Source organism: Alligator mississippiensis, chromosome 1 (assembly GCF_030867095.1).
Source record: "Alligator mississippiensis isolate rAllMis1 chromosome 1, rAllMis1, whole genome shotgun sequence".
In the NCBI taxonomy this organism is placed as follows: domain Eukaryota; kingdom Metazoa; phylum Chordata; order Crocodylia; family Alligatoridae; genus Alligator; species Alligator mississippiensis.
In genome coordinates this window covers 478,863,572-478,875,776 of record NC_081824.1, presented here as the reverse complement: position 1 = coordinate 478,875,776, position 12,205 = coordinate 478,863,572, and the positions used below count along the sequence as shown (strand labels likewise).

The 12,205-nt window shown below is 49.7% G+C and overlaps 1 protein-coding gene across 3 annotated transcripts in view; it reads left to right on the top strand.

Annotated features, from left to right (window-relative positions):
* SLCO2B1 (solute carrier organic anion transporter family member 2B1) overlaps positions 1-6,919 on the top strand; it is a 146,141-nt gene extending 139,222 nt beyond the window's left edge. For all 3 annotated transcript variants that reach the window (XM_059723151.1, XM_059723145.1, XM_006262689.4), the window contains exons 13-15: positions 2,159-2,223; positions 3,852-3,972; positions 6,373-6,919. In XM_059723151.1, the coding sequence (XP_059579134.1) occupies positions 2,159-2,223; positions 3,852-3,972; positions 6,373-6,547 (361 nt within the window). In that variant the 3' untranslated portion in view covers positions 6,548-6,919. The remainder of the gene's footprint in view (positions 1-2,158; positions 2,224-3,851; positions 3,973-6,372) is intronic.
* Positions 6,920-12,205: the final 5,286 nt, after the last annotated feature.

Genomic DNA, 12,205 nt, shown 5'->3' with positions numbered 1-12,205 from the left:
AAATTTATGCCCAAGTTGCCATAAGCCACCATAGTTGCTGCACAGTACAGGTGCGCACATATAGACATGCGCCCGTACTGAGCAGTAATTTTCAGTTACTGCGCAGTACCTGTGCACATGTAGACGCGCCCACTGTGGGACAGCCATCAGCACTGAGGAGCTGTCAGCATTTCAAACCATTCAATTCATCTCCTAGGACCTGTGTATGCCATGACCCACCAGCCTTCCCTGCCATGGTTGCATATGTGCTGGTGGAGTGGCTGAATGCTATGGTCAGATGCTTGCTGCCCTTTCTGGCCTCAGTACATAGCACGAGAGCACAGGTCTCTGATCACAAGTATCTGAGCCATGTGTGCAGAGCACACCTATGGACACCGCACCCTAAAAAACTCCAGCCGTTATGCTGGTAAATAGTTTCTCCACTGATAGCATGTGTGTATGTAGGACTGCTCACCCTTTGTGATGTGAGGGGCTCAGCTGGCAACCAGAGATGCCCTCCTCACGGATGTATTTAAAATAAATAGCTTCCATTATTCCCACTTATATATGCCACCTCCTTCAGACATTCACAGCATTTTAAAGCCAGGAAGGGGTCATGATGCATATCTAGTCCAATCCACATCGTGGTCCATTGGAGGAAAATGGCAGTGACTCCATTGAAAGCAAAAAGCTTGATCTGGCCAAGGTATTCTGTCCTTCTGGTGTAGTGTGCCCTTGGTGCCAAGGAGGCTACCGGCATCCTGGGCTGCATTGGGAGGAGCGGTGCCAGCAGATCAGGGCAGTGATTCTTCCCCTCTGCTCAGCACTGGGGAGGCCACATCTGGGGCCCTGGGTCCAGTTGTGGCCCCCATGACAGAAAGGATGTGGACAAGTTGGAGAGAGTCCAGCAGAAGGCAGTGAAAATGGTTTGGGGGCTAGGGGACAGGACTGGTGAGGAGAGGCTGAGGGAACTGGACTGACTGAGTCTGTAGAAGAGAAGGCAGAGGGGGATTGAATAGCAGCCTTCACCTCCCTGCAGGGGGTTGCAAAGAGGCTGGAGCTGGGCTGTTCTCAGTGGGGGCAGATGACAGGACAAGGAGCAATGGGCTCAAGTTGCATCAAGGAAAGTTGAGGTTAGGTATTAGAAAAAAAATTCTCACAAGGAGGGTGGTGAAGCACTAGAACAGGCTCCCCAGAGAGGTGGGGGACTCTCCATCCTTGGAGGTTTTTAAGCCCTGGGTAGACAAAGCCCTGGCTGGGATGATGCAGCTGGAGCGGGTCCTGCTTGGAGCAGGGGGTTGGACTAGATAAGACCTCCTGGGGTCCCTTCCACCCTTATTTACTATGATTCTCTGATTCTGTAAAGCTGGTCACATTGTGTTATTCTCCACAGAAACTATATGTTGCACATTTGCACTTAGGACCAAAGCCAGGGCCAATGAACCCAAATGGAATTTTTTTGTCGAGTTCATAGAAGCTGCATCAGACATTTCTTGTTTGAGATGAAGCATATACTTATGGGTACAAACCAGGCTGACTCTCTGCAGATTAGTTCTCTTCCTGGTGCTACTCGCATCCCATTATGATCCTGGATATATCACTAGTGTCTCAGTGCCTTAGTTTCCCCATTCGTAAAGTGAAATCATCTAGTAAGTGGTGTTTTGCTAACTTTCCCATCAGGAATGGGACAGGAACACCAAGCACATGCAGTACTTTCCAGCAAGCATGACACGGAGTTGATTGACTTTGTCAGGCTTTTCTAACAATTTATCTCCTGTGTTTCCACATAGTGATTCTGGTCATCTGGCATCAAGGACTGTCTTTATTGCTAGGTGATATTTTGAACACCCAAACACACACTAGGTCCTGAGGTGAACCTCTAAAACGATGTCTACGGGGTGCGACGGGGAAATGCTAAAACCACTACCCTGCTCAAAGTCAGAACAGCGTTTGTTAAACACATGGATGCTTGGAAACAACATTAATCTTAAAAAAAATAAAGTTAGTTGTTAACAGTGAATTCCCTTGGGCAAAATATGAACACGAAGGAACAGGGAGATTACAACCCCCTGGTTGTGATACATCTCAAGGACCGAAGCCAGAGCTCCAGGATTTGTGTGGGTGTAAATGAGCAATGCTTGTTGGAGGGTAGCCAACCCCTCTTGCTATTATTTTTCAGGACTGTTCAACCCGAAGATAAATCCTTTGCTGTTGGGATTCAGTTTATGCTGCTGAGAGTTTTAGGTAAGTGAAAAGCTGTTGCAAAGCAGACGTGAAAAGTTATGCCACTCTTTGGCCTCTACAAGGGGCAGGTGGGAGATGAATGAAGATACCTTGGTGGGAAGAAGAAGAGGTGTTCGGGGTTAAGAGGGCGTCTTGCTTTCCTCGGCCAGTGCTGAAACATTATCGCCAGCCAGGGGAGACTGTGCTGCTGGACCCCTGGGGTCTGTCCAGGGGGAAGTGGGGAAAAGATCTCTCTAAATAGATTCTGCAAAGAACTTGGGGACCTTCCTGGTACTCAGACAGTGTCTGTGCCGAAATGGCTATTCCATCCTAATGGCTGGAAATAATGCTCAGCAATTAGGTCCATTATTTTTATGATGATGGGAATTAATCCTCACCCAGCAAGCATTGCACTTGTGATTGCAGTCCTGATAACGAGCATTCTCATAATGTTCCCAACAAACAGGCAGAAATGAGTTTGCCTTTATATGCCACGGGCCCTTAATATAGAAAAGCACAAAAAGAAAAACTCAACACATCTGATCCAGCCCTCAGCCAGGCCAGGGCTGTCCCTTTCTCTTTGGACTGAACTAATCTTTAACTGCTTATATATGGCATCTGCTCGTCAGCGAGTGAGGGTGGATAATGCAGCTATTCTGCTGACTGGTGGGGCATTTTCTCTTGTGGCTGTAGAGACCCATGTTAGACTTGCAGGTCCTGCCACAGTGGTCACAGGTGCACACGGCATTAGGGGCTGTTTCCTTCGGTCACGTTTCTGTTGTAATTCGAGTGGCCAGTTCTTGTCGTGATGTTGGGCTCCACTTTCTCCTGTCTCCTGCTAAGCCCCCCCCAAGATTTGGGCCAGTTCCAAAAGCCTTCATATCCTACTTGCAAATGTCTTCGAAGCACAATTTTGGGCACCCTACTCTTCTTATAACTGGTTTTAACACTGCAGTGATCACTGGGCATGTCTACATGTGCATTTACGCTGACTTAAATTTACTGCGCAGTAAGTTACTGTGCCGTAAGCGAGAATAGGCTGCGTCTACACGTGAAGGCTCTAACGTGCATTAAGGCTCTGTGTGGACTGACTTGGGACTAAAGTTAGAACCAAGTCAGTCCACACACACAGTGTTACTGTGCAATAAGGTGTCTACACATGCATTACTGTGCAGTAACTAATTGGGCATTAATTTGATACCTATATGATGCAGGTATCAAATTTACACTCAAGTCAGCATTAAGTCTCCATATTTGCTGCACAGTGTGGGCGTACACATGTAGACGCACATCCGTACTGCTCAATACTTGTGGTTACCGTGTAAATGCACACATGTAGATGCGCCCACTCGTTTTCGCCCTGTGTCTGTTTTGACATGGCCATGGAGTGAACTTGGTCCTGTCTGGTAGCAGACCTGCACTGTCCCTTCTCAGCTGCAGTAGCTTTAGGCATCCCATAGCTACATGGCCACTTCAGGCACGGGACAAAGCTCTCTGCTCGTTGCTTGAGTCTCTCTCGTGTGCCAGGCCAATCTCAGGAGACCGCCCACCAGCCATTCTGCAATTTCTCAGATTGGCCTAGGAAGAGAAGCAGGAGAGGTCTGTCCTTGGGCATGGAGATGCTCACGTGCCATCTGCTTGCTTTGCAGCCTGGATGCCAGGACCGGTGCTGTACGGGAGCGCCATTGACACGACCTGCATCCTCTGGGAAAGGAAGTGCGATCAGAACGCCGCGTGCCGGTATTACAACAACGACCTCTTCAGACAAAGGTACAGCCCTTGTGCGGCTGCCCCTCCACGCTCCTTTTGCATAGGCTGGGGGCATCCTTAAGAGCAGGATGCTGCTTCAGTTCAGGTAGTCAGGTGATGAGCATGAGAGGGAAGGATGGGCAGACAGAAGAGCGCGAGGAAGGCAGCGTCATGAGTTTTGCTGGACGGGATTTTCACTGTCACAGGGAGGCACCAAATAGCTTTTGCGGAGGAGCATCCACAAACCATCCCTTGCATTTTTCGAGATCCCCGTGTTGGTAGAAATCAGGTGAGGAACCGGGGATCTGTTCATTGGTTTCTCTTATAAATATGGATACCTTCTCTAGCCACTGCCAAGGACAGGAGCCTGCTCTGCCCAGTGGACAGCCTTCCACTCGTCCTGAACAGCTGTGCACCTGCTTCCTGGGAATGGTCTGAGTAGGACAGCGCGCTCAGCAGGAAGCAGGATGGAGGGTTGCCGAGGGGTTCAGGGCAGTCTCCGGAAAGCACTTGATGCACAGTGCAATCCCTTGGCAAAAAACATGCCATGCCGACGTGTGTTTATGACATCCTTAGGGATTCTCCATCTCTCTCAGGGATGATACTTCACCCTGGGGTGGCACATCCACCCCAAACCTTCCCACGGTGCATGAATGAACACAGGGCACCCTAGAGCCTATGAGAGCCCCCCTCAACATATCACTGATGCATTGTCACCTCGTGCTGTTTGTGACTTCAGTGGAGCGGTGAGGTTGAGCATCTAGCTCTTAGAGGCCTCCGTTATCATTAGGAGGTTGGAAGGGACCATCCCACCTGCCCCAGAGCAAGACTAACACTCGCATTACTTTGCATTGTCACCCCTTGCAGTGCAGCTGCGTCTAGTGTCAGCGTTTCATCCGTCTGCTTCTCACCCACTGTCTGTGCAGTTAAACCATGGTGTTTCCACCCCCCGTTTAAGTTAGGATTAAGTGACTGAGGTTTAACTTCACTTCCTGAAGATTAGGAGCAGACGGATGAAGCGGTATGGATCAGCAGACATGCACCACCCAGTGTTAAGTCTCCTCTCCTTACACCAATGTCATTCGACGTCTGTCCGTGCTCTGAATTCACTAAACAGCTCCTGATCAAATGGCCTAACTTGTGGCCTGACTCTGTCATCCTTGCACTGAGCAGGGTTTGCTGCTGCCCTGAGGAGGTGCCCATCAGCCTGGATTCTGGGCACGATCTTTTATCAGATGTTTCCCTTTTGCAGTAATACGGCTCGACACAGCCCTGGCTGGGATGATCTAGTTGGGGATGGTCCTGCTTTGAGCAGGGGGGTGGACTAGACCCCCTGAAGTCTCTTCCAACCATTATTTTCTATGATTTTATGATTCTATGTGATTTACTGACACCAAATTAGGACAAGGGCAGTTGAATGGACATTATCCTTTGGTCGTGCTATGCTGTAGGGATCCAGTCCTCCAGCCATCACTACACCGAGGTCAATATTCGGTTCCGGTTTCCTTTCCTCCACTGGCACCATCGTCAGGGAGCAGTCACACGTCGTCAAACCAATACCCCATGTCGCTGATTGGGGATCGGTCCACAGCTTGGTGGGAAGTGTGGTGTGGAGGGGAGTGCTTGTACCCCGGGGGTGCATAAGCTGTGGCTGGGGACATTTATACTTTTTTTTGCTTTCCCTTCTCTCCGAAACAGCAGTTCAGAAAGGTTTGTCTGGACTGGCTTGGATAAGGATGATCCTGTCTCAGGCAGGGGGTTGGACTAGTTGACCTTTGAAATCCCCTCCATCCTTACTTGTCTATGATCCTATGTTTCGATAGCCTGCATTTGACTGATACCCACAGTGTACTTGGTGGGGGGGTAGGGTTTGGACCCATATTTCTGAATTCCCAAGGGCTGGGGCAGGGGTATGATGATGGAGGATCACGATTGAGGGGAAGTGCAGACACATCTGGCTGTAGAACAACTTTTCTTAACCAAGCAGTGCAAGGGAGCTGAGTGAAAAAAGTGCCAAGAAAAGTCAAAAAAGGGGCAGTAGAGCTCTGGCAGTGCAGGAGGGGGGTGGGGGACAGAAGAGCAATGCAATGTGGGATGCCTGGAGGACCAGCCAGACCCATGTAACAGCTGGTGCCCGTATGTAACTTTGGACCACTTCAAAAGAGTACTTGATTTTTCAGGTATGCTCTTGAACCGTTCCAAGCCACTTTACACCAGTTGAATAGGCTTGTATGTCTGTCTGCTTGAGATTTAATAGCATTTAAGCCAGTCTAGGTGTTACCTGCCCTCCCTCTGAGTTGACTGAAAACAGCTAGAGCTCGGGGCTCGTTTGCTGCCCACCCTGGAGCGTTGTCTGACAGGCACCATGCTCTGAAATCCCTCTCCCTTAGCGCTCCGCTCTTTTGTGTTTCTCCACCCCAGGTACCTTGGACTCCAGCTTTTCTTTGAAGTGGGAGCTCTCCTGTGCTTCTTGGCTGTGTTTTTCATTCTCAGACAGCAGGAGAGGGAAATCAGCAGCGCAGAGGAGCCAAAAGCAAACCTGGAGAAGGAGAAGCTGGTGGAAATTTCAGAGAAAAGCCCAGATTCCAAAGTCTAAGAGGGAGAACGGGAATCGCATTCGGTCCCCGGGGGACGAGAGCCGCGCAGCTTGCCTTTGACTGACTGTGAAGGAGGGATGGTTGGATGGAGACTGAGCTGGCAGGGAGACCGCTGCCCATCTTTCTACTTGGAATCGACAGCTTTTGCTCTGCCTTTGTTTTTAAATGCGCTCTTTTACATCTAACCAGGTCTGAAGGGTGCCCAGGCACGTTCACTTGGATTCATCCACCCATATGTACCCGTATCAATTCCTGTCCTCCTAAGCTTTCGTTCACCTGGCGGGCAGGAGGAAGCCAGTGTTTTAAGCATTTAATGCCCACAGTTGAATTGTTTTAATAAAATATAGGGTTGTTTTTTTACAGTTTATAAATGTCTCCCTGTACGGGGTTGTGTCTTTGCCTAGAAACCTCAGTGGTTACAGCCCGACACCTTCCTGCTCTTCCTCTTGCACTGGGGGATTGCTTCTGGCTGCAGAAAGACTAATCCGTAGACATGTATAGTTTTGCCTGCACGTAGCGGCAGCCCGGGAGAAGCTATATCTGCAGGAAGTCTGTGGTGGAGAGGGAGTCGGGGCAGGGTTGGGGAGGGCGTGGTGGCAATGCTGTGCCCCCACAGGAGTCGCTGAGCATGCCCGGGAGGGCGGGCTCTGAGCAGGAGCCAGGTTGCAGCGCGCAAGCATTTGCAGAAATCCTCAATTGTGCTTTTCTGCTGCCTGTGCAACGACACGGAGTATTGCTACCCCTTTTACAACAGGAGGAGGCAAGGCAGGGTTGCCCCTTCAAGACTAACTGTGCAGAGAGGCATGAGCTTTCATAGGCAACAGCTTCCTTCGTCAGAGGCTGTGACTTCAGGCAAACACGGCTCACCACCTCTCACTTTACAACAGCGGAGACCAAGCCAAAGGCATGGCAAAGGCCACACAGCCAGTCAGTGTCAGAAACAGGGTTAGAAGCCCGGGGGGACTGAGCACGGGATAATCTGTGAGCCCGCAGAGCACAGCGAGCCCTGTTATCAGTTAGAGTTGATTCAGCAGAAGCTGTAGGCTAAAAGTCAATTCTGGTTTCATTTTACCCTCTGCTAATACCTCTCTCTACCGCATTTGCTGCCTGCGTCCTGCCTCTGGGACACGGCATCTATTGCAGATTACCGTGGTGGTTGCATTGGAGCCCCCAAGCTGCCACAGGTCTTGGCTGCTTTTACTTCAGGGCAGAAGAAGCCAAAGCCCCCAAATAAAGAATTGCATGGTCCAGAGTAAATAAGAATTGTACAGCGGTGTCACGGAGTCCTAGAGAAGTGGGGCTGGAAGGGACCTCCAGAGGTCATCTAGTCCAACCCCCTGCCTGAGACAGGGTCGTCCCTATCCAGACCTCCTCAGACAAATTCATAATCTAAACTCTTCATAAAACTATCATAAACCCTGATGCAACTCCAGGCATCGCACCCGAACCTGCCGCAGGTGAAGCAGGGGGACCACGGCAGCCAACATCCTGCTGCTGTGAAAAGTTAATATTCACTCAAGAGCTAGAGGCCAGAGCCCCCGCTACAGAGGAAGGCAACCTCAGCCCCGCAACCCAGTCTGTATCAATCTAACCACAGGGTAATATTCCTTCCTGACCCCAAATGCAGCATTGGTCTGGCCCTGAGCGGAGGCGCAAGACTGTCTAGCCAGGAGCCTCTGGCCTTGGTCCCAACAGGAGCATTGGGACAGCCTGGTTCCCATCCCCAGCCTTGACTGCCGCCAACATCCAGTGCCTCTGGGGGAGGCTTAAAAACATCCTGACACATGTAGTAGAAAGGGGGTGGGAGGGCAACCAGTGTCTATAGCCAACAGCATGCAAGGGAGGGATGTGACCAGCATCGTGTCCAGCCACCTCTGACTCCCCGACCCAAATGACCAGGTGCCCAGTTATAGCCAGGACAACCAGAGGGTCCGTGAATCCCACCACCACCTCACCCTCAATTCTATGGCAATAACTCCCCTAAAGAAACCCTCTCCATCAGCGTATGGCTTTGCTATCTGACAGGTGCCATTAAAGAGAAAATAAGCTTTATTCTATTTGCATAATTCAACAGGATTTGCAACTAGGGTACAAGGTGCAGGAGAAATCTGCCCCTGGAAAAACAAATTTACCAGCTCTGCTGTTAGCACATGTGAGGCAAGATCAACAGTCCAACTGACAGGTCAGCTTCTCCTCCCAACACGTATGGGCCCCGAAGCAATACTGACCCAGAGAAGCCAATGCTCCTTCAACCCATTGTGGGCCCCTCTGTTGCAGCTTAGATGACCTCCAGCTGTACCGTCCATCTCCACTTTCCACCAGCTTTCACAAGATAGGCCACTTCCCCACAGTGTGGCATGGTATGCGATGGTGCCTTTGGTGTGCAAATGTGCTACAAACATCCACTGGGCCCACAGTGTTGCCATACAGTGCTGCAGAGTAGAATAAGCCATGATAAAGAAGGCTCGGATGCTACTACAGACAGTTCACCAGGCATGTTGCCTCTCTTCTAGTCAGTCAGTCAATGTGTGTAATCGCTAAGCCATCCTATAGTGCTCTCAGTGGCCATGTTCAATTCCCATAGTCCACCACTGAAATGAATCAGCGGGCAGCCCTCGACAATATGTGAGATGGTGTGTGCTTTGCCATAGCTGCAGTCTGGGTTGTCACAAAGACCCCCAAAGGTGGGGATGGCCAACACGGACCTTGACGTGCCCAGAACCTATTCAGCAAAGCCCACTGACAGCATGGCAGGTTGAAGCCAGGTGGGCAGACTGTAGGGTCTGTGATAAGGAACTTGTTTGGTGGTGATGTCAATCCCCATCCTCATACCAGACAGTCTCTGCTTTACAGTCTTGGTGTGGCATTTTGAACCATAGTGGGTGTTGTGATGGTAGATGTGCAGCAGGTGGATTTTAAGAGATCATCGTAGAGTGGCAGGCTTGGATTGGCTCAGATCTTCTCCAGTAGCTTCCCATTAGATATGAGAAGTAAGAGCTGGAAAAAATCACTTCATTCTTCTAGTAAGAGATGGAAAAACACTCCCTCCATTTGTTCATTGAAGAGAAAGTCAGGAAGTGATTTCATCATTATTGCCACATGCCCACTGGCAGTGGAGATTTCTGATAGCAGACAGGTAGTGTCTGATAGGAAGAGGTGTAATTGGGACCCAGTGTTGGGAAAGCAAAGCTAGACAAATTCAGACAGGAATAAGAGCTAGGTTTATAATAGAGAAGGTAAGTGCTCAGGGTTGTGGGAGTTTCTTTATTGCTTGAAGTCTTCAAGTCAACTCTGGAGGTGTTGCTGAGGGAGGTGCTATAGCTCCAACAGGTTATTGGCTTGATGCTGAAGTTGAGTATAGTCCTTCTGCCAGGGTCTGGAGGAGGTCAGACAAGTTTCTCAAAATAATCCCTTCGAGTAAAAAAAAAATAAAAATCTACCAATCTCCCTTATCGTATCCATATGCGAAGGAGCAGACACTTCCCTAGTGCTGTTCCATCTCCACAAGCAATTCCCACCAACCACAGAAGAACATTCAAGGCTGTATTCAAAACCTTCACATGCTGATAAAAACTCAGTTTTCTCTGAAAGGCATGAGGGGTGCATTGTCTGGCATTGCACTGTGCTGGGAGTCCTGGGAGGGAGTTAGAGCAGGGCAGGCAAAGACACAGCCCATGAAGCCACATTATCCAGTCCCCGGCGCTGGACCCTGGTCTCAGGTTGACCTATGGGCAGTAAGTGGTGTGCACCACATTGGTCCCACATACAGTGTTTCTGAGCTCACAAGCACTTGTGTGATGCTAACATTGATTGTCATACTGGCTGACTGGGCAGAGACCTTGGCTACATACACATCCAATTAATGTGGGAGCATTATCCTGGGTTTGTTTTCCTGATAGAAAAACCTACCTGGGGATTCCTGAACAGATATTTGAATGCTGAGGCCCTGAAGAGCAGAGATCTTGCAGTGCTAATGCTGCTTAGCCAGGGGATCCCTGTGCACACATCTCAGTATGCTCCGCAGGCTCCCTCAGTCTGCCTGGAGACAGATGGCAACAGTGCACAGGGCAGCCCTGGCTGGCTGGGATGCTGCAGGACTAGGATGCTGGAGGACTGTGCTATGGCTTCTCTCAGAAAAGAATGTATGCAGACATTCATCCTCCCAGGAGAAACTTCCGGGAATGATTTAACACTGGTTGCTCCCAGGTTATTTTTCTCCTGGAGTAGCCATTTTTACTCTGAGAGAAAAATCCCGTCTGTACACCTGTAATTTCTCCCGTGACTCTCCCAGGAGAAACTGAATGCCTGTGTGCACCTTTTGTCTCTTTTGTATTCCAGCCATATGGTCAGTTCTCAGCAAATCATAATGCATTGCACTGGTGATGAGGAGGGTCTTTGCCACTGCCAAGGCACTCAACAGGCTGAGAAAGAAAAGGAGAACAAGTGGAAATAAACTTTATTTCTTAAAAACAAATGACCGGGTGAACAGCCGGGATGGCCAAAGGCGACACACAAGCACATTTGGCCCTTTCATGGACAATAATGGGGAAGAGTGAGATGGGGGCGTGCTGTGATTCAGGTTGGGGACTCATTGTCAATGAAACTTGGATTGTATTCTTATTTCTTCCTCTGGGACCTGAAGTCAATAAGACATCCTCCCTCCCAGGAAAATGGGGCTAATGACAGGATAAATAACCCATAGCCACCTCTGGCTTGGTCATCACAGTGGACACAGCCAAAGCTTCACAGCACAGTCAGGACTCAGAGGCCAGCAGTGCTCTCCTTGGCCATGCAGTCTACTACCCACCTTCCCCCACTCTCCTAAAGCACAATGAGTTCCTCAGATGAATAAGTGCAAAGTCTTATTGTCCCGGCAGTTCACCCAGTTGAGTCAGGTGTTTCTTAATCTTCCTGATTCCCGAGCCCTCGCTGAAAACTCAGCGGTGCTGTGTGCAAGAGTGAAAACCCCTGACACAGGACTTTGCCTTGTAATGCCGGTCGCAAATGGGACCGTGCAAAAATAAACAGCGAGGCCAATCATGCTGCTTAGGATCTGCGGTTCTATTTCTGACCACGGCGGAGCCGAACAATCCCCCAGCCGCTCAGCTGGAACAATGGCATGTCTTGCTACGCTGCCGAATGCAAACTGCTGTGATGCCCTGGCTCGCTTATGTTCAGGCACCGGCTCCTTCCTGCTGTCAGGGGGGAAGGTCCGTACATCTATTTCCTACATGGAAAATCACATCAAGATTTTTCCAGGCACAGCACAACCTCGAACACGAGCCTGTTCCTTCCTCATTATCTTTCCATTAGCAAGGAGCATCCTGCTGGTAAGGAAACGGACCAGTTGAGGACAGCTGGCCATTATTACACTTTTGCTGTTGTAATTCCATGCATCTGGACTGCTGCTGCCATAAACAGAGATAAAAACCATTCTCTCCTCTTCTGCTCCCTAAAGAAATCACTTTAGGGGAACTGACTTATGAGGGGAGATTAAGAAATGCATATAATGGCCAGCTTCAGACAGAAAAAACAGGCTGCCGATATAGGAAGGATTCATAGATTCATAGATTCATAGATGTTAGGGTCGGAAGGGACCTCAATAGATCATCAAGTCCGACCCCCTGCATAGGCAGGAAAGAGTGCTGGGTCTAGAT